Source organism: Rhinolophus sinicus, chromosome 14, assembly GCF_057876585.1.
Source record: "Rhinolophus sinicus isolate RSI-liver-muscle chromosome 14, RSI-T2T, whole genome shotgun sequence".
In the NCBI taxonomy this organism is placed as follows: domain Eukaryota; kingdom Metazoa; phylum Chordata; class Mammalia; order Chiroptera; family Rhinolophidae; genus Rhinolophus; species Rhinolophus sinicus.
The window spans coordinates 127,528,537-127,546,848 of record NC_142514.1 but is presented as its reverse complement, the minus strand read 5'-3'; the positions used below and the strand labels follow the sequence as shown (position 1 = coordinate 127,546,848).

General features: G+C 36.7%; 1 protein-coding gene across 5 annotated transcripts in view; it reads right to left on the bottom strand.

Annotated features, from left to right (window-relative positions):
• Positions 1 to 18,312, bottom strand: part of NOX4 (NADPH oxidase 4) — a 160,784-nt gene that overhangs the window by 128,452 nt on the left and 14,020 nt on the right. For 3 of the 5 annotated variants that reach the window (XM_088791524.1, XM_088791522.1, XM_088791523.1), the window contains exons 3-4: positions 4,663 to 4,773; positions 2,922 to 3,006 (exon numbers count right to left, since the gene is read on the bottom strand). In XM_088791524.1, coding sequence (XP_088647650.1) covers positions 2,922 to 3,006; positions 4,663 to 4,773 — 196 coding nt within the window. The remainder of the gene's footprint in view (positions 1 to 2,921; positions 3,007 to 4,662; positions 4,774 to 18,312) is intronic. The other 2 variants (XM_088791525.1, XM_088791526.1) reach the window with 1 other exon arrangement.

Below are 18,312 nucleotides of genomic sequence, written 5' to 3'. Positions count from 1 at the left end.
CAAGAGCCATAAATTGTTGGCAAAAAGTTCAAGTTGTCTAACTTTTCCATGCAGGCTTTTCAGCACTTCCAAATAGTAAACTTGTTCACTGGTTTGTCCAGTTGGTACAAATTCATAAGGAATAATCCCTCTGATACCAAAAAAGGTTAGCAACAGCATTGCAACAAGTTCGCGAATTTAATTGTCACACTTTGTATGGGTCTTGTTTTCTTATCCTTTCAGACACCCTATGTTTTTAATCCATTTACATTTAAAGTAATTGTTGATAGATATGGAGTTATTGTCACTTTATTTTTTTAATTTTCATTTTAAAGTAGTCCCTTTAAGATTCCTTATAATACTGGTTTGTTGTTGATGAACTCTTTTAGCTTTTTATTGTCTGGGAAGCTTTTTATCTTTCCTTTGATTCTAAATCATAGCTTGGTTGGGTAGAGTACTCTTGGTTGTATGTTCCTGTTTTTCATCACTTTGAATATTTCATGTCACTCCCTTCCTGCCTGCAAAGTTTCTGTGGAGAACTCAGTTGACAATCTTATGGGAGATCCCTTAAAGGTAACTAACTGTTTATTTCTTGCTGCTTTTAAGATTCTTTCTTTATCTTTAAGCTTTGGTATTTTAATTATGATGTGTCTTTGCTGTGGGTCACTTGGGATACATCTTGTTTGGGACTGCTGCACTTTCTGGGCCTGAATATCCATTTTCTTTGCCAGGTTAGAGAAGTTTTCCATCATTATTTCTTCAAATAAATTTTTAATTCCTTGCTATCTCTATTCTCTTTCTGGTACCCCTATAAGGTGAACGTTGGCACATGATGTTTTCCCAGAAGCCCCTTAAATAGTCCTCAATTTTTTAGATTCTTTTTTCTCTTTGCTGTTCTCTTTGAGTGTTTTCTGTTACCTTATTTTCTAAATCACTGATCTGATCCTCTGCTTCATCTAATCTGGTGTTGGTTCCCTCTAATGTATTCATTTCAGTTACTGTATTCTTTATTTCTGATTGGTTCTTTTTTAAGTTTTCTATCTCCATTTTTATGTTACCTATCTCTTTATTGAAGTTCTCCCTGAGATTACTGAGTATCATTATAACCAGTGTTTTGAAATCTGTGTCTGGTAAATTGCTTGTCTCTGATATTTTTAGTTCTTTTTCTGGCGATTTATTTTGTTCTTTTATTTGGGACATGTTTCTTTGTCTCTGCATTTTCGCTGCTTCCTTGTGTTTGATTATCTGTATTACATAGGGCTGCTATTCTTCCCAGTCTTAGAGGGGCCTTATGTAGTAAGTGGGGCCCAGTGGTGCAGTCTGCCTAGTTACCAGAACTGGATTGTGTGTGTCCTCCTGTTGTAGTTGAGCCTTGGCTGCTATTTGCATGTCAATCAGAGGGATTGACCCTCAGGCTCTTTGGTTGGAGAACTGGCTATAACTACGGTGGAGTAGTTGTGGTACAGGGGCTGACCCTACAGAGTAGTATTTGCTTTAGCAGGGCTCTTGTGCCCGTTGGGTGTGTCATCCTTGGAGGCTGGTGATGTTCTGGCTTGGTCCAAAGTAGGCCACTGGGCCTGCCAGGCCCAGGGTCATCTAGGAGGGGACCCACTACAGACCAAATTCTGCCACAGCCTGTGCCTTCCCAGGGCCACCTGGCATGAAAAACAAAGCAATCCAGAGATGGCCACGGCCCACACTGGGCTTGGAGGTACCTCATGAGGCCAACCTGCGAATCAAGGCCAGCTGCCACTAGTGTCAGGCTTAGGGGTGCCTAGTCAGAGGTACAAAACACACCAAAGCCAGATACTGCTTGTTTGGGTTTGTGAACCTTTGAGAGATTTTATGAAAGTCTGTAGCATGAGCCAGTGTAGGTAGTTTGTACGGAAAAGTACTGGAAGCAGCTTAAGTGTGCCCTAAAGTTCGGTGGGGTGGGATGCATAAATGTTGTTAGCCAGGTTGATGGAAATTCAGATATGGCATCTGCCTGTGTCTACATACTCTGAAGGGAGAGGACTCAACAAAGAAACAATGGCTTCTGCCAGCTCCTCGTTCCAGGAGAAAGCTGCCCCTTTAGCCCTCACTCTGAAGCCAGATTACTCAGTTCCTCCCTGTATGTCCCTGGTGCCTTTCCAGCTGCTGCCCAAGTGCTGGAGCTCAGAGCAGGTGAGTTCATCAGTGAGAAAATCCATTTGGAGGCCTTTTAAGAGGAGGGCCTGAGACTGCAGCTGCCCTCCGTCTCACTCAGCCATAATGTCCACTGGTTTTCCCAACCAGAAGTTACGGGGATTTCTCTCCCTGGCACTGAAACCCTGGGCTGAGGAGCCTCGTGTGAGGCTGGGACCCCTTGCTTGTCTGTGGGGGGGACCTCTCCAGCTAAGATTTCCCTCCCTATTTTTAATGGTCACACACAGGTCTGGGACCAGCCCATTGCGTATCTCTGCTCCTCTATCAGTCTCAAGGTGGCTTCTTCTGTATGTCCTTAGTTGTAGGGCTTTGGGTCAGCTAGACTTCAGGCAATTCTTAAAGATGATAATTCTGTAGTTTAGTTGTAATTTTGATATGGTTGTGAGAGGAGGTAAGCACAGTGTTTACCTACTGCGCCATCTTGATAGAAAATTCCTCATATCATTACTTTTAAAGTTTAAAAACTTTTAGTCTGCTTCTTCCAATCTTCTAAATAAAATAATTTACTTTTAGGAAATAATCACTACCAGCTTGTGGCCCAATCTTTGTACATTATAATGTAAAAAATACATGTACATAATTCATAAGACACACTAATTTTCTGTAGTGCTACTAGTAACTCTCTTTAAACACAAGAAAGAGAAAATTAAGAAAATCACAAGATGGTGACCGTAAATAATTTATAAAACAATAAAAATGCCATTCAGAAAGTATGTTGTTCTAACATAACATTTAACATCTTTTGGTTTTCTTACCTGAGAAAATACAGATAGTAACACCACAGGTTATATGGAATGTTCTGCTTTTATCCAACAGTCTTCTGGTTCTCCTGCTTGGAACCTAAATAAAATCACTTCATACAATAAAAATGATGCAGCAAATAAAATACTTGTACAAAGTTTTTCACTACAGTGTTGTTGGTAATATCAAAGTTTTAGAAATATGGCAGAGGTCTATCAATTACACATGGTAAGATGAATTATATCTAGTCAGTGGAACACTCAAACCATGAAAGAGAATGTGAAAAAGGCTTATTGACATGGAAAGATGTACAAGATATATTGTTAGGCACAAAAGTTATAAAAGATCAACTGCACTGTGATCCTATATTGTTTAAAATTAACGGCATTATATCTTAACACATCTGCAGGCTTTTACCCCCAAATTGTAACCAGCAGTTTTTCTGGCCGAGTAATATTAGGGGAAATCTTACCTGATTGCTTTGTAAATTTCTGGAACTTTTGAATATCATTATACAGATGATTTCCTTTTGTAGTCAAAAATAAGATTTTTTTTTTTTTAATGAAGCAATTTCATGTATGGTTTTAAATGCCTGCTTGAGCTTATAGAAAAATAATATGTCAAGCATCTTTGAATACCTGTTTTATACTGGGAGCCAATTCTTTAAAACTTATTAAATACTGAAAGACTTAAGTGGGTATTTTTCATTCCCTGCCTTTTATCTTCTCTTCCTGCACGTCAAGCCAATGGCCAGCCACAGGGATCAAAACCTAGCATGTTACAGTGGTAGGCAACCAAGAGAAAAAGTTATTTCCATGGTTATAAATTACGGCATTAAAAGTAAGGAGTTTCCAAATATAATTACAGGAAAAGTTTGAGAAGTTTTACTGTAATAAATCTACTCATAAACTTCACAAAACATCAAAGCAACCTCATGTTAACAAAACCTTTTAAAATATCAGTATCTATCCAGCAGTTTCCTATTATCTTAATGAAGAAAGGAATAAACACACACACACACACACACACACACACACACACACACATACACACGCACACACACACAGATAAACTGAAGACAAAAGAATTTCAGTTGAGTTTTAATTTTCAAAGTGCTTTTCTGTTTTCTTAAATCCTTCATTTTACAACACATGATAGCACTATTTAATCAAGACATTTTTTCTGAGCGTATTACACGTCTCAAAATAGGTCTGTGTTTTAAGAAGAGATAAACTGCCACCAACACCAGCAGTCATTCTATGTACTGCTCAAAGGCCACAGGGCTTGAGTTTGCTTGCCTGTATTTCCCTAAATGGAAAAAAAAAAAAAAAAAAACAGGATCTCAATGAGGCATGTAGTGAAAAGAGCTCACAACTGGGATCGGTCTTAGCTCACCATTCACTAGTCTCATGATCTTCCTCAAGTTACTTAAACTCTCTCTACCTCAGTCAGGTTCCTTATCTTCAATACCTAATTGCAAAATCATTGTGAGGATTCACAATTATATATGTGAAGTGCTTAACGCAGGGCCTGATCCCACTATGAATACTTTTCCTACTAACATCTGCCCTTATCTATTGTTACATAAAGTAGTAGCTCACTAGTCATCTTGAGAGGTGACATGGTCTTTACTGGCATCTTTGAAACAATCACTCTAGCAGAAAGTCAGAACATGAAAACTAGATGGGATCAACATGCCACTGTTACACTCGATTTTTATGCTGCAATCTGTGAGTAGGATTTTTTTTTCCTTACCTTCTGGGATCCTCGAAGGTAAGCCAGGAGTGTCCGGCACATGGGTAAAAGGATAAGGCTGCAGTTGAGGTTCAGAACAGATGCAGAAGCTCTGCTTAGACACAATCCTAGCTGAACAAATAAGGCAAGGGTCAAAACACAGTCAAGGACAAATGTAAATTACAAACATGCTGAAGACCTCACCCTGCTCCTCCTTTAAGGCTCATGGCAAATTCCAACTGCTTCAAGAGCCTTGAATAACCCTCCACTTTCCTCTCACCAAAAACCCCAAAGAAAAAACTGGTCTCCATCTGCTCTGCACTGCCATCACACATAGTCATCTCTCCTTTCTGCTCGTGTTAGCGTGTATTCTTCCAGCACGAAGTCAATTTCTTGTTCCGCCCCCACCATGCTGTTCTGGGTATCAGGAGCCCGAGAGAGCTTTTGTGTGTTCTGCCCTTGCACACTGGTGAATCCTGTGTTCACGGGTAAGGTACCAAGAATCTCAAACAAAGCTTTTTCATTGGTGTTCCTCTATTTTTAATATTTTTTTTCAATTACAGTTTACATTCTCTCTCTAGAACATTCCAAGCCTCCCCACAACCTTCTTCTACACCACCACCTGCCTTTAATTTCTTCATCTTACTAAGTCTCCCCATCTTTCAGGTTTTGTCTTAAGCACAACTCCTCCAAGGTTCGTCTCTGACCCAAAACTAGGAGAGAGCCCAGATCAGCTGTGCCTTATATGAGACTAATCACCACCTTGCACAACACATTTGTTCAGTAATGATGTGATACTCTTTGGCAACTAATTTTATTCAAACTCTGACTAGACTGTCATCTGCTATTGTCTTGTACTGTATACATTCTTCATATGAATAGTTTACCATATGAAAACAAGAGATGGGGTCATGTCTGTACACTTGTCCTGAAATAAACATAAAACTGTTATTTTAAGGATATTGGCTAAGAAATATGTATAAGTCAGATACATTTCTCCTCTTGAAATGGTTCATATCCCTAAGATTTCCAACTCAACTCTTGGCAAAATAGTAACTCTGTTATACAGTGTTTACTATCAACATAAGAAATATTGTTCCTGACGGGGAGACAAGGTAATAACTAGTGTCAGGAAAGCAATAATTTTCATTGACTTATATAAAAAGTAATTAATATTTCCGGTTCAGCCATTTCTACACCATGAGTTAGAATACTGTATGGAGACAGTTCATATATATTCAATGAACTGGTATATTCAACTAGTAACTGGACATATGGAAATAATCCTTTCTGTACTATCTTTAAAAAAAAATAAACATAATTTTCTCACCTCAATCAGAAAAATTATTACCATTGGAAAGTGATAGGTTTTCATTGTTTAGGCATCCAGAGAAATATAATTGTTATCTCTTTTGATCTGGCATCTATATATGATAACATTTTAGCTCAAATGATTTCAAATAATATTTTTCTCTGCAATTTTAATGTACCAGGACAATACTTCATTTAAAATACATCAGCTGAAATCTATCATATTAAATTTAGGATTTAACAGATACAAATAAATTATCAAATTTCCTTTGTGGTTCAAGGTTTTAAAGAAAATTCTTATACTTCTTCATTTTCTAACCATTTTTTGCATGTCTGCAAGTGTTTTATTGTTGTGTTTACATTAAATCACATAGTAATTTAATACAAAGTTGCTTTTAACTGTCCTCTTGGGATCAACAAAGTTTATTTTTGCATTCTATTTCTTCCTTATGAAGCAGCAAAGTCTAACCAAAAATTTTACCAAAGACTCCTTTCCTCATATGTTTGTTACTGAATATACTTAGTACTTTAAACTAAGATGAAAAAAATGTGTTAGGTTATCAGAGGACAAATTCCCTCATTCAGAAGCAGTAGAGAGAGAAAAATGGAGACGGATTCTAGTCAAGTGGCACAATCTTATTACATGGGTAATATTCTACAGACAAGCATTTGTTTTATTTAGTCATTATTCATTCATGACCTTTATAAGAATCAGCTGCCTCAAAGGTTTAGTAAAAAGAAATGACTGCCTTAAATTATGTGCCTGACGCATTCTGTGGGAATAACGTGTTTTACCCTTCCTAGGGAGCTTAATTTGCTAGTCCAGTTTTCAAATATCATTAAGGTTAGTTGTCACTAGATGGCAGTGTTACTTTCACATTTCAAATCCTACCTGTCGAGGTCTCTAAAACCTAATTAACTGAGAATTCCATATGTAATTTTTAAAACTATAAATATATTTTAGATAAGTAGTTACAAATAAAACATAGCTTAGTCCTTGCCGTAGATAGAATATTTGTGTCCTCCAAAAATCCATATGTTGAAACCTAATATGGGGTATTTGGAGGTAGAAACTTTGGGAAGTAATTAGATTTAGATAAGATCATGAGGGTAGAGTCCATGATAAGATTAATGCCCTTAATGCCCTTAGAAGGAGAAGAAGAGGCCAGAGCTCTCCCTCATCTCCATGTGAGGACACAGCAACAAGGTGGCCCTCTGCAAACCAGGAAAAGGGCCCTCACTAGACACCAAATCTGCTGGTATCTTAATCTTGGCCTTCCCAGCTTCCAGAACATGTAAAATAAACGTTTGTTGTTTAAACCACCCAGTATGTGCAATTTGTTATAGCAGCCCCAAACTAAGACAGTCTTACAGAAAATTATAAGAAAATACGCCATTTGAAGGAAGTTATGAAAGAATATAACATCTAGGTATATCAAGTTGGTGGTTATTTTCCTAAAATCTCAAATTTATGGTTTCTAATCTTAAATCAGGCATTTATTAACTTATTAGCCTTGAGCTAGTTAACCGTCCTTATCTATAAAGCTAGAGGAATAAAATGTCTTTATATGTAAAATTTATAATTATAATATTCCAAGCTCTTAGGACTTTTGTGAAAACCAATCTAAAACAAATGCAAGCGTTATATAAAATTAATTTATTGCCGTAGGGTCCTTGTAGTCCATCCGTTTGCTAAATGTTCTCTTCTAAGTGTTCCACGTACATTATTCATTCAACACTTATTTATTGTGACATGCACATACTCCAAGGCACCGGGAGTTCAATAGTGATCTAAAAACAGAAAATGGTTTTTGCCTTAGGATGCTTATATTTTAGTAGGGGAAACAGATAGTAAATTAAATAATTACATAATCAAGTATAAAAGAGATCAATGCTGTGAATGAGAAATACAGAGTATGAGCATGCATAACAGGACATGAGATCTAAATAAGAAAATCAGGAAGGCTTCCTTGAGTAAGTGAAAAGTGAACGGAGAACTGGAGGCTGAGAGAGTAGAAATCACCTAGTAATGAAAAGGCCATCCATGTGGGGGAAACAAACAAACAAACAAACAAACAAACAACATGAGAACTGATACATAGCAAATAGGAGCATGGTATATATATGAGAAATTAATAGCAGACCAATGTGGCGGGATGAGAAATGAAGGCTGATACAACATAAACCTGGAGAAGTATGTGAGGGGACCTTGCTGGACTTTGTAGGTCCATTTTAAGATGACCATTTCTGGTCATTTTAAGACCAGAAAACCTTTAGGATTTCTGGTCAACATGGCAGAGAGGTGTTTGCATCCTCTAACAACCACATCAAAATTACAACTAAATGACAAAACAATTATCATTGAGAATTGCCTGAAGTCTAGCTGAACAGAAGTCCTACAACTAAGGACATACTGGAGAAGCCATATAGAAACTGGGGGGGGGGGGGGCAGACATGCAAATGGGCTGACCCCACACCTGTGTGTGGCAATTAAAATTCGGGAGGGCTATCTCGGCTCCAGAGGTCTCCCTGGGTGAGGGAGAGATCCCAGCCCCACACCAGGCTCCCCAGCCCAGGGTGCCAGGGCCAGGAAGGGAAATCCCCCAACTCCTGGATGTGAAAACCATAGGAGATTGAGACTAAGTGAGACAGAGTCCTGCTGGGGTCCCACTTAAAGGGGCTACACACTAACATACTCACTGATGGACTCACTCACTCTGAGCTCCAGTGCTGGAACAGCAGCTTGAAAGGCTCCAGGGACATATGGGAAAAACTGAATGGTATGGCTGCAGGGTCAGGGCTGGAGGGGTAGCTTTCTCCCAGACAAAAATGCTGGCAGAAGCCATTGTCCCTTTGTTGAGCCCTATCCCCTTCCAGAGTGCAGATGCACGTGGGCACCATATCTGAGTCTCTGACAACATGGTGAATTGCCCTGCGCTGTTGATTCCCTGAGACTCTGCCACACCCAAATTGTGGGCCCACCCAAGCCATTTACAGTGGCTTATATACACAAACGGCCTGTCTTTGCTCATGCTGCAGACTTTCCTAAAATGTCTCAAAGGTTCACAAAATCCAAACAAGCAGCATCTGGCCTTGGTTCATGGATTGGCCTCTCCCAGGCACCTCCAAGCCCAGCATGGTTGGCAGTCATCTGTGGATTGCTCTGTGGCTCATTCTAGGTGGCTGCAAGCAAGACAGAGGAAATGGCTGAACTTGATGTGAAGCAGGGGGCCTGGTGGCTGGCTTTGGAACCAGCCAGAGTACCATATGGCTGCCTGCATAGGCAACACACTCAAAGGGAAGACTGAGCACACACCAAAGCCCTGATAAAGCAAATCCTGCTCAGTAGTGTCAGCCCTTGCAGAACAGTTCCTCCACTGTAGTCATAGCCAATCCTCAAAACCAATCAGCCCTAGGCTCAATCCCTGCCACTGACATGCAAAGAGCAACCAAGGCTCACGTACAATAGGAGGGCACACAAGCCACACACCTAAAGTATCCGGCTCTGGTGTCCAGCCATACTGCAACACTGGGCCCTCCAGCACACTTACTACATAAGACCACTCGACTAAGACCGGGAGACATAGCAGCCCTACCTAATACATAGAAACTAACACAGAGAGGCAGTCAAAATGGGGAGACAAAGAAACATGTCCCAAATGAAAGAACAGAACAAAGCTCCAGAAAAAGAACAAAACAAAATGGAGACAAGCAATCTACCAGATGCACATAATAATTTCATGAGAACGTCAAAGAAGAAATAGGAAACATAGAAATGGAGATAGAAAACATAAAAAAAAAGTCAGAAATCAAGAATACAATAACTGAAATAAAAAATACATTAGAGGGAATCAACAGTAGATTTGATGAAGCAGACGTCCAATCAGAATTTGGAAGATAAGGTAGCAGAAAATATCCAATCAGAACAGCAAAAAGAAAAAAAAATCTGAAAAAAATGAGGAGAGTTTAAGGTGCCTGTGGGACAACATCAAGCATAACAACATTCTCATCATAGGGGAACCAGAAGGAGAAGAGAGACAGCAAGGAATTGAAAACCTATTTGAAGAAATGATGATGGAAAACTTCCCTCACTTGGTAAAGGAAAAGGATATTCAAGCCCAGAAAGTACAGAGAGTGCCAAACAAGATGAATCCAAAGAGACCCACACAAACACACATCATAATTAAAATGCCAAAGCGTAAAGACAGAGAAAAACTCTTTAAAGCAGCAAGAGAAAAGCAGTTAGTTACCTTTCCTCCCTTAAGGGAGCTCCCATAAGACTGACAGTTGATTTCTCCACAGAAACTTTGCAAGCCAAAAGAGAGTGGCAGGAAATATTCAAAGTAATGAAAATCCAGGACCTACAACCAACATTACTCTACCCAGCAAAGCTGTCATTTAGAATCGACGGACAGATAAAGAGCTTCCAAGACAAGAACACGTTAAGAGTTCATCACCACCAAACCTGTATTACAAGAAATATTAAAAGGACTTTAAAACAAAGGTTATAACAAGAGACAAAAAAGGACCGAGTAATCCCAATTCTCAGTTTTCATCTCAAGAAACCCAAAATGCTACTTTGAAGGAACATGTGCATCCATATGTTCATTGCAGCATTATTTACAATAGCCAAGATATGTAGGTAACCTGGGTGTCCCTGATTGGATGAACAAATAAAGAAGAAGTGGTACATATATACAATGGGATATTACTCAGTTATAAAATTAATAAATCTTGCCATCTGCAACAACATAGATGAACCTAGAGGGTATTATGCTGAGTAAGTCAGAGAAAGATAAATGCCATAATTTCACTTATATGTGGAATCTAAACAGCAAGATAAACAAACAAAACAGAAACAAACTCATAGATACAGAGAATATTTTGATGGTTGCCAGATGGGAGGGGGATGGGGATGGGTGAAAAAGTGGAAGGGATTAAGAATTACAGATTGGTAATTACAAACAGTCTTTGGGATGTAAAGTAAGAAATATAGTTAATAATATTGTAATAACTATATATAGTGTCAGATGGGTAATAGTTTTATCAATGTGTTCACTTTGTTAGTTATTAAATGTCTAATCACTATGTTGTACACCTGAAACTAATACAATATTGTATGTCAATTGTAATTGAAAAATTAAAAAGAAAATATTTTCTAAAATGTACCTTTATCCTAAAATCAGTGCAGAGTGATTATATTTTCAGCGGGGGTGGTATGAAGAGATTAGTATCTGGTAATGATTCCTCTGTATATAGTGTGGAGAATAAATTGGAAAGAAGTAATTTTGGCAATTATATTATATAAAATTTGGTTTAAGACAAGGACTGCATTTTATGGTAATTATATCTGAGTCTTACATAAAAAAGGAATTCAGTTTGACTAAATACTTATCAGCAAATTTATTTTGCTAAATAATTCACTAAAACAATACTTCTAAAAATTGGAGAACTAAAACAGCCTAACCCACATACCACCATCCACCCAGCTGTCATACCCATGTCTATGACAACCCTGACTAAAGGTTGAATTTTCTCAAGAGACAGCAACTTGTTCCACTGTCAAAAACTTCTATTTTGTTTTCTTACACTTAGATGAAATCTCTGTCTATAACTTCCACCTACAAGCTATTCTAGATATTCCTAAGATAGACATTCAAACATTGAAAATGAAAGTGGGATCATTTTCTAGCCCAATCTTGTTTTCTTCATGCTAAACACAATTAGCTTGCCCATAAAATTCTTGATATAATTTTAAGACTCCCTTATCATCTTTGTGACCTTTACAATTCACCAGAATTCACCACATGCGCGGCGTAAACTAATCATACAGAGCAGGACTGAAGATCATCATTTTTCTCACTCAGACATGACCTGCTAGTTCTAAGTTTATATTACATTGCAGGACAACTATGTTACATAATGGCTCATTTCAAGTTTATAACATATAGATTTTCTCACATGAATTGCTATTAAATAAGAACCCCCTCTATCCTATAAAAGAAAAAAGTGGAGGTGTGAGAGAGCAGGTATATAAACGCAAGAATTTATTGGCTTTAGCCCATTATACTGGGTGTGAATCCTATATTCTGAAATTTTCCTTCTTAATTTGCTTTAGCTGAAAATTTTACATTCACGTTTTCTACATCTTCATCCAAGTTCTTGACAAAGCTATTAAAATGTAAAACAAAATTCTGTTGAAATAATTTACTCTAGACAGGACTTGAGAACTATCATGTATGGTAAACTAACTTTCAAATAAACATTTTTCATGCAATTGGGAATTTTCTCAAAAACTTTGGAGAAATATAATATGACATTTTACATGTAAATATCTATATAAAACTATTGTTCAAAGGTATTTGAAAAGGCCAGAGAAGTATTAATAGTAAGCTATAATAATTGGTCATTTCTCTAGCAACCTCTTGGTGTGTCAACAATTAGTCATTTCTGGGGAAAAATAAAAATTAGAAGTTTATAAAATATTTTTTTAATATTATGATTTAGTATTTTGTGTTTGTCTAAAATTACATAAATTTGCACTCATTAAGATCAATTTTTCAGACTTCTTTCCCCAAAGAAATAGTTTAACTTTCCCCAAGGAAATAGTATTAATTAAACCAAATGAAGCCTACACAACACCTAATTCTTACATGTTTTATAATCAAGAACTGTGGCTCTTTCATAAGGCCTTATAAGTCATTAGTCCAACATTTTTTTGCCCTCACTTACACCACTAATTTGTAAACAAGCAAGAACTAGACCCAGGGCTCCCTCCTTGTTCTGTCATTTCCCTACCAACACTTCATTCCTGAGAACAGAGATGCAAATTCAGACACCTTGTCTAGTGCTCTTTCCAAATCATAATACTTTTCCTTACTTTCAGTTGCTTATACTTTCATCCAACCAGCAGGTTTTCCTGTCATTTTGTGTAAATCTTCACATAAGATTTCCCTAATCTGACTGCACGCTGAAATCACTTGATGGATTATGTAAAAATAAATATATATTCTGAAATTCTAACTCCAGAAGTACAACCAGGTTTGGCAATCACTAGCTTAGAATACACTTTGAAGTCAACCAAACCTGAATTTGAAGCACCTTTACTAGCTGTGTGGCCTTAGGTAATTTTCTTACCCTCACTGTCATTTTCCTCATCCGCAAAATGAAAAAAAAAAAAAAAAAAAGATAATACATCTGCCCCTTATTGCATTAGATTAGCATATTTTACTATAACACAGGGTATAATATAATATAATATAATATAATATAATATAATATAATATAATATAATATAATATAATAAATATAATACTGGGTCTTATATAAGACCGGGTCTTATATTAATTTTTGCTCCAAAACATGCAATAGGGCTGATTGTCTGGCTAGGTCTTATTTTTGGGGAAACGGTTGTACTAAGTATAGTGCCTGGCATATAGTAAGAAATCAACAGAAGCAATGATCATCCTTTTCCCTGGTCATCCACAAATCAGACCTAGTTTCAAAATTGAAATGCTCTTATGTCATGGCTTCCTGCAAATCACTCTTTCCAGGACTGTTTTTCCATCCTCAGTTCTATAGGGTGATGTCACAGTTATTGCTATGGGAGCTGAGCTTTATTCCACTCAACTCTATCTAAAAACTTCAAAGCAAGTTCTGGGTAACTAGGTGTTCAATAAATACAGGGTAGATGAATGAATGAATGAGCCTATGAGCTGATCCTTCAGTGCCCTCATTTTGGAAATTAAGGAAAAAACAATCAAAACCAAAAGTGATTACTATCTAAAGATCTATCTAGTTCATATCTAGGATCAGAACTCAGGACCAACTCTTTCCATCATACCATATTGCCCAAGATAGCAACTCTGCCGTCACTTGTCCAATGCCCACCATTCTAGAGACTGGGATTTATTCTATGGAACTCAGCAACACACAATTTAAAGAAAACCCTCAAGGCCACTGTAGCTCTTTCATGAGATTGTATAGGTCACCTAGTCTAACCTTCTTTTGATTAAATATTAGAAGTTTATGAATAAGCCATACTGATAATACCATTAGGCCACTCAGCTATACTTTTATGTTATATGGCTTTACCCAGATTAGCTACTCCAAGTTTCTACTGCACACTTATCCATAGCTCATGCTACTGCCATTCCTTCTATTTGTGATGGTATTCCACTTCTTCTAATATCCATGCACCACACAAATTCTTTATTATTCTTCAAGTCTTAGCCTAAGAGACATTTTCTCAGGCTTTGCTGAGGCTGACATCCATCCCCATACCCTTATTTATACCTCCAAATTTCCCACTTTTTCAAATATTCTGAAAAATTTGGAGCATCTTTCTCAATGCTTCCTTTCTGCCTTTCATCATACCTCCTTTTGAGCATTTAACCCATTACATTGTAATGGCTAGCCTATTTATCTCCTTTCCCCACCCCCGCACAAAGTTAGCATATGGCAGCAATGGAAACTGGCAAAGCCCAAACTGCCTCTTATCTTTGGGGATCTCAAAAATGCATGGTCATTAATATAGAATATTATTTCAAAAAAATACACCTTGAGGAAAATACACTTTTAGCAATGAAAGCCAAAGAAAGTAGTCATGAGACAGATACATGAATAAAAAGAGACAACCCCTTAAAGTAGTCTATGTAATTTCCCAATGCAATGGTAGGCATTTTTTTATTGTCTTAACAGTAACCAAAAGGGTCCCTGGCAGAAAATTAGAACAATTTATTTTCCTATATACCCATAAATCAAACCTGTGATCCAATTTAAATGTTTAGTTTGTAACATTAATATAACATTATATACAGAATATAACATAATTTTGTATAATATATAAATATATAGTATTATAATTTAGAATATGATGGATATTTCCATGGGAGCAAGATTGCACTTAAGAATTTAAAAAATGACATTTCAATGAAGGGAAAATTCAAAAGAGGATTACCTAACTATTTTGATAAGGTTTCATATGAAAGTAATAATGAATAACATGTCATGAGCAACCAGAAAGCAGTTTATAATAACTGAAGTAATTATTTCTTTTTAAAAAAGTCCCTAAATAAATAAGCAATTCAGTGCTCTTCGGGTATATACAAAAGTTCGTGAATGTCCCTTCATGACATAATAAACTATAATTCATTCCAAATGATCCTAGCTGGTTTCTGTCAACTAACTGCCCTGGAGACTTTTAACTATGATAAAATTTTTGACTCAAGTTGACCTCTTTTCCCATCTATAAACTCCTTTGCAAAAATTTTTTAACACTGTCTCTAAAAGAAGCTATCCATTCTAAAGAAAGAAGCTTAGGAAAAAAAAAAAATTCCATATAACTAAAGGGATCTCCAAAGGTATAGTGTTCATTCATCCTGACTTTATATCCATATTTCCTTATTCTTAACTCAAATCTTACCCTTTCTATGTCATCATACCCTTTCTAGAAATGAACTTTCTTCCAATTTCAATAGAAATGTGGTCTTCCTTTAGAAGTTGATAATGAACCAGAAGAAAATGTATCTATTACAGAGAAAGAAGAAGAAAGCAAGATTGTAAGATGATATTTTGGTCCTGATTTTGTCTACCTTGTCTTTCCTGTGCCAAAAGCCCAGAGAGCAGAAAAGATTCACTTCCAGACTATATGCCTGTCAGGAAAAGTGAAAGTTCAACATAAATGGGATTCAGAATGCATATGAACACATTCATGGGTTTCTAAAGGAAATGCTGTCTAGTGAACAGGTAACCAGATGAAAAGGCATGAAATTTTTATCCCAGTTAACACTGTGACCTCTACCAAGGTCACTTGTCTTTCAAACCTAGTACTGAGAAATTTAACAAAACAATAATAAGAACTTCTGCCACTTTCCCCAGAGAACTATTATAAAAAGTAAACAATGTAACAAGTGAAAATTGTTTGACCTCTCTAGCTGACAAACATTAAAATTGATTTTTTTTTTCGTTTACCTGTGAAATTCCTGTGGATATTCATGCCCATCCCTGATGCTTTGCTCCTTTCTAAGGCACAACAAGGGTCTGATGAGTTATAGAGCATTTTATTTCATGTCACTGTGACATTCCCTTCTCCTACAGAAGTGATCCATGCCCAGGGAAAGGCACCAAGGAGTGGACTAGATTTTGCAGAGCCCAGTTGTCAAGAAAACTGAGACAGGCCTTGTGTCTCTACATCATAGGCCCAGCACATCTGATCACAATCACTGAGCATTTAGTCATCTCTCAGCTGCTCTTCATCAGAAACAATCATTCTAGAACGTTGCATCATTCCTCCTCATCTTTAGACTATTATTAACCTCTCAATATTCCTGCTAAAAATTAGAAGACAAAACAAATATACTAGTGGCCTGACCACATGGAATATTTTGAAAGGAAAAAGTATTCATACCAATGGTACCCCTCGCTTGGCTAGAATTTTAATCACACTATCCATGATGACATATATTAAAACTCATATATTGAATATAGATATTCAATATTAAATTTTTTCTCTCATGTCTGTCAAGCATACCCTACTTAAACATATCTACTTGACTCTTCCTGAACTCAGTCTTATTTGTTAATAATGCTTCTTATTTGAATCTATAAAATTGGCCTTAAATTCTATCTTTGTCATCAAATTACTAGCAATCTCAGCTAACTCAGCATGTCTTTTAACCATAACTCCCATAACTTTCAACTTTAAATCAAATTGACTTTTTTCTTTGGGAAAAAAAAAATACTGTCTCCAAGAACCTATTGATTCTAAGAGAAAGAACTCTTGATATATTAAAATGCCTAACAAAGTAGGTATTCAGTAAAGATGGACTGAATGAATGGGTCATTTGGTACAGATGCCCTAAACTTCCTGATGCACACATACAGTAGTTCCCCATTATCTATGGGAGATATGTTCCAAGACCCCCAATGTATGCCTGAAACAGCAGCTAGCACTGAACCCTATGTATACTATGTTTTATCCTGTACAGTTGGCCCTCTGTATCTGTGGGTTCTGCATCTGCAGATATGAAAGGCTAAGGGACTTCAGCATCTGTAGATTTTGATATCTTCAGTGGTCCCAGAACCACACTCCCATGGAGACAAGGAACGAGTTAATGTACATACCTATGATAAAGTTTAATTTGTAAAGTAGGCATAGTAAGAGATTAACAATAGCTAATAATAAAATAGAACAATTATAACAATATACTGTAATAAAATTTATGTGAATGTAGCATTATTAAGTAAAATAAGGGTTACTTGAACACAAGCACTCTGATAATATGACAGTCAATTGATCTGATAACCTAGAAGGCTACAAAGTACCTAATGGGTGGGGAGCATAGACAAGGCAGGGCAAAACAGGATATAAATGTCATTATGCTATTCAGAACAATATAAAATTTAAAACTTATGAATTGTTTATTTCTGGAATTTTCCATTTAATATTTTTAGACCTTGGTTGACCTCAAATAACTGAAACCTTGGAATGTAAAACCACAGATGGTGGGTACTGTATTTAAGTATTAGACTCTTCTGACAAACTCTTTACAGAGTTTAATTGGTCAACATACAGTTGGCCACACTTGTCCATCTGCTGGAAGAACAATACAGTAAATCAAATGTAAGATGATATCTTACAGAAAATGTAAATCGAATTTATTTTTTTTCTTAAAAAATTAACATTAAATAAGACCAAAATATTACATTGTGGCCTTTCTTTAAAAAATAGAACATAGAGAAATACTTATCCAAGTGTACTTGTAAATTTCTACAAGGATACTCCCTGCAGTATGATCTGTGATACAAAAACAAAAAAGAATAGGACTAAAATGGCCAACAGTAGAGAAATGTAAAACAAATCATGGTACACATTATGGGATACTATGTAGCCATTAAAAATAAGTTAAACTTGTATGAGGTGTGATAAAAAAATATGGTGAATGTTTAAATTGAAATAAATTTATTCCAGTAAAAGACACATTGCCATTAATCTCCCTCGAAATACTCCTCGTCACTTTATACACACTTATCCCATCGTTCTTGCCACTTTCCGAAGCAGTTCTGGAAGTCCCGTTTTGTGAGTGTCTTTAGTTGTGCTGCCGTGACTGCCTCAATGTCCTGAATTGATTCAAAATGTTTTCCTTTCATAGTCATTTTGACTTTGGGGAAGAGCCAGAAGTTGCACAGTGTCTGACCCAGTGAATAAGATGGATCAGGACATACTGTAATGTTTTTATTTGACAGAAATCACTGTACCAGAAGTGATGTGTGACACATAATCTTTCTGTTGTGATCACAAAGTACAGTGAATGCTGCTGCCAAGTGCCATCCAACGGAAAGACAGTTGTCTTCAATACA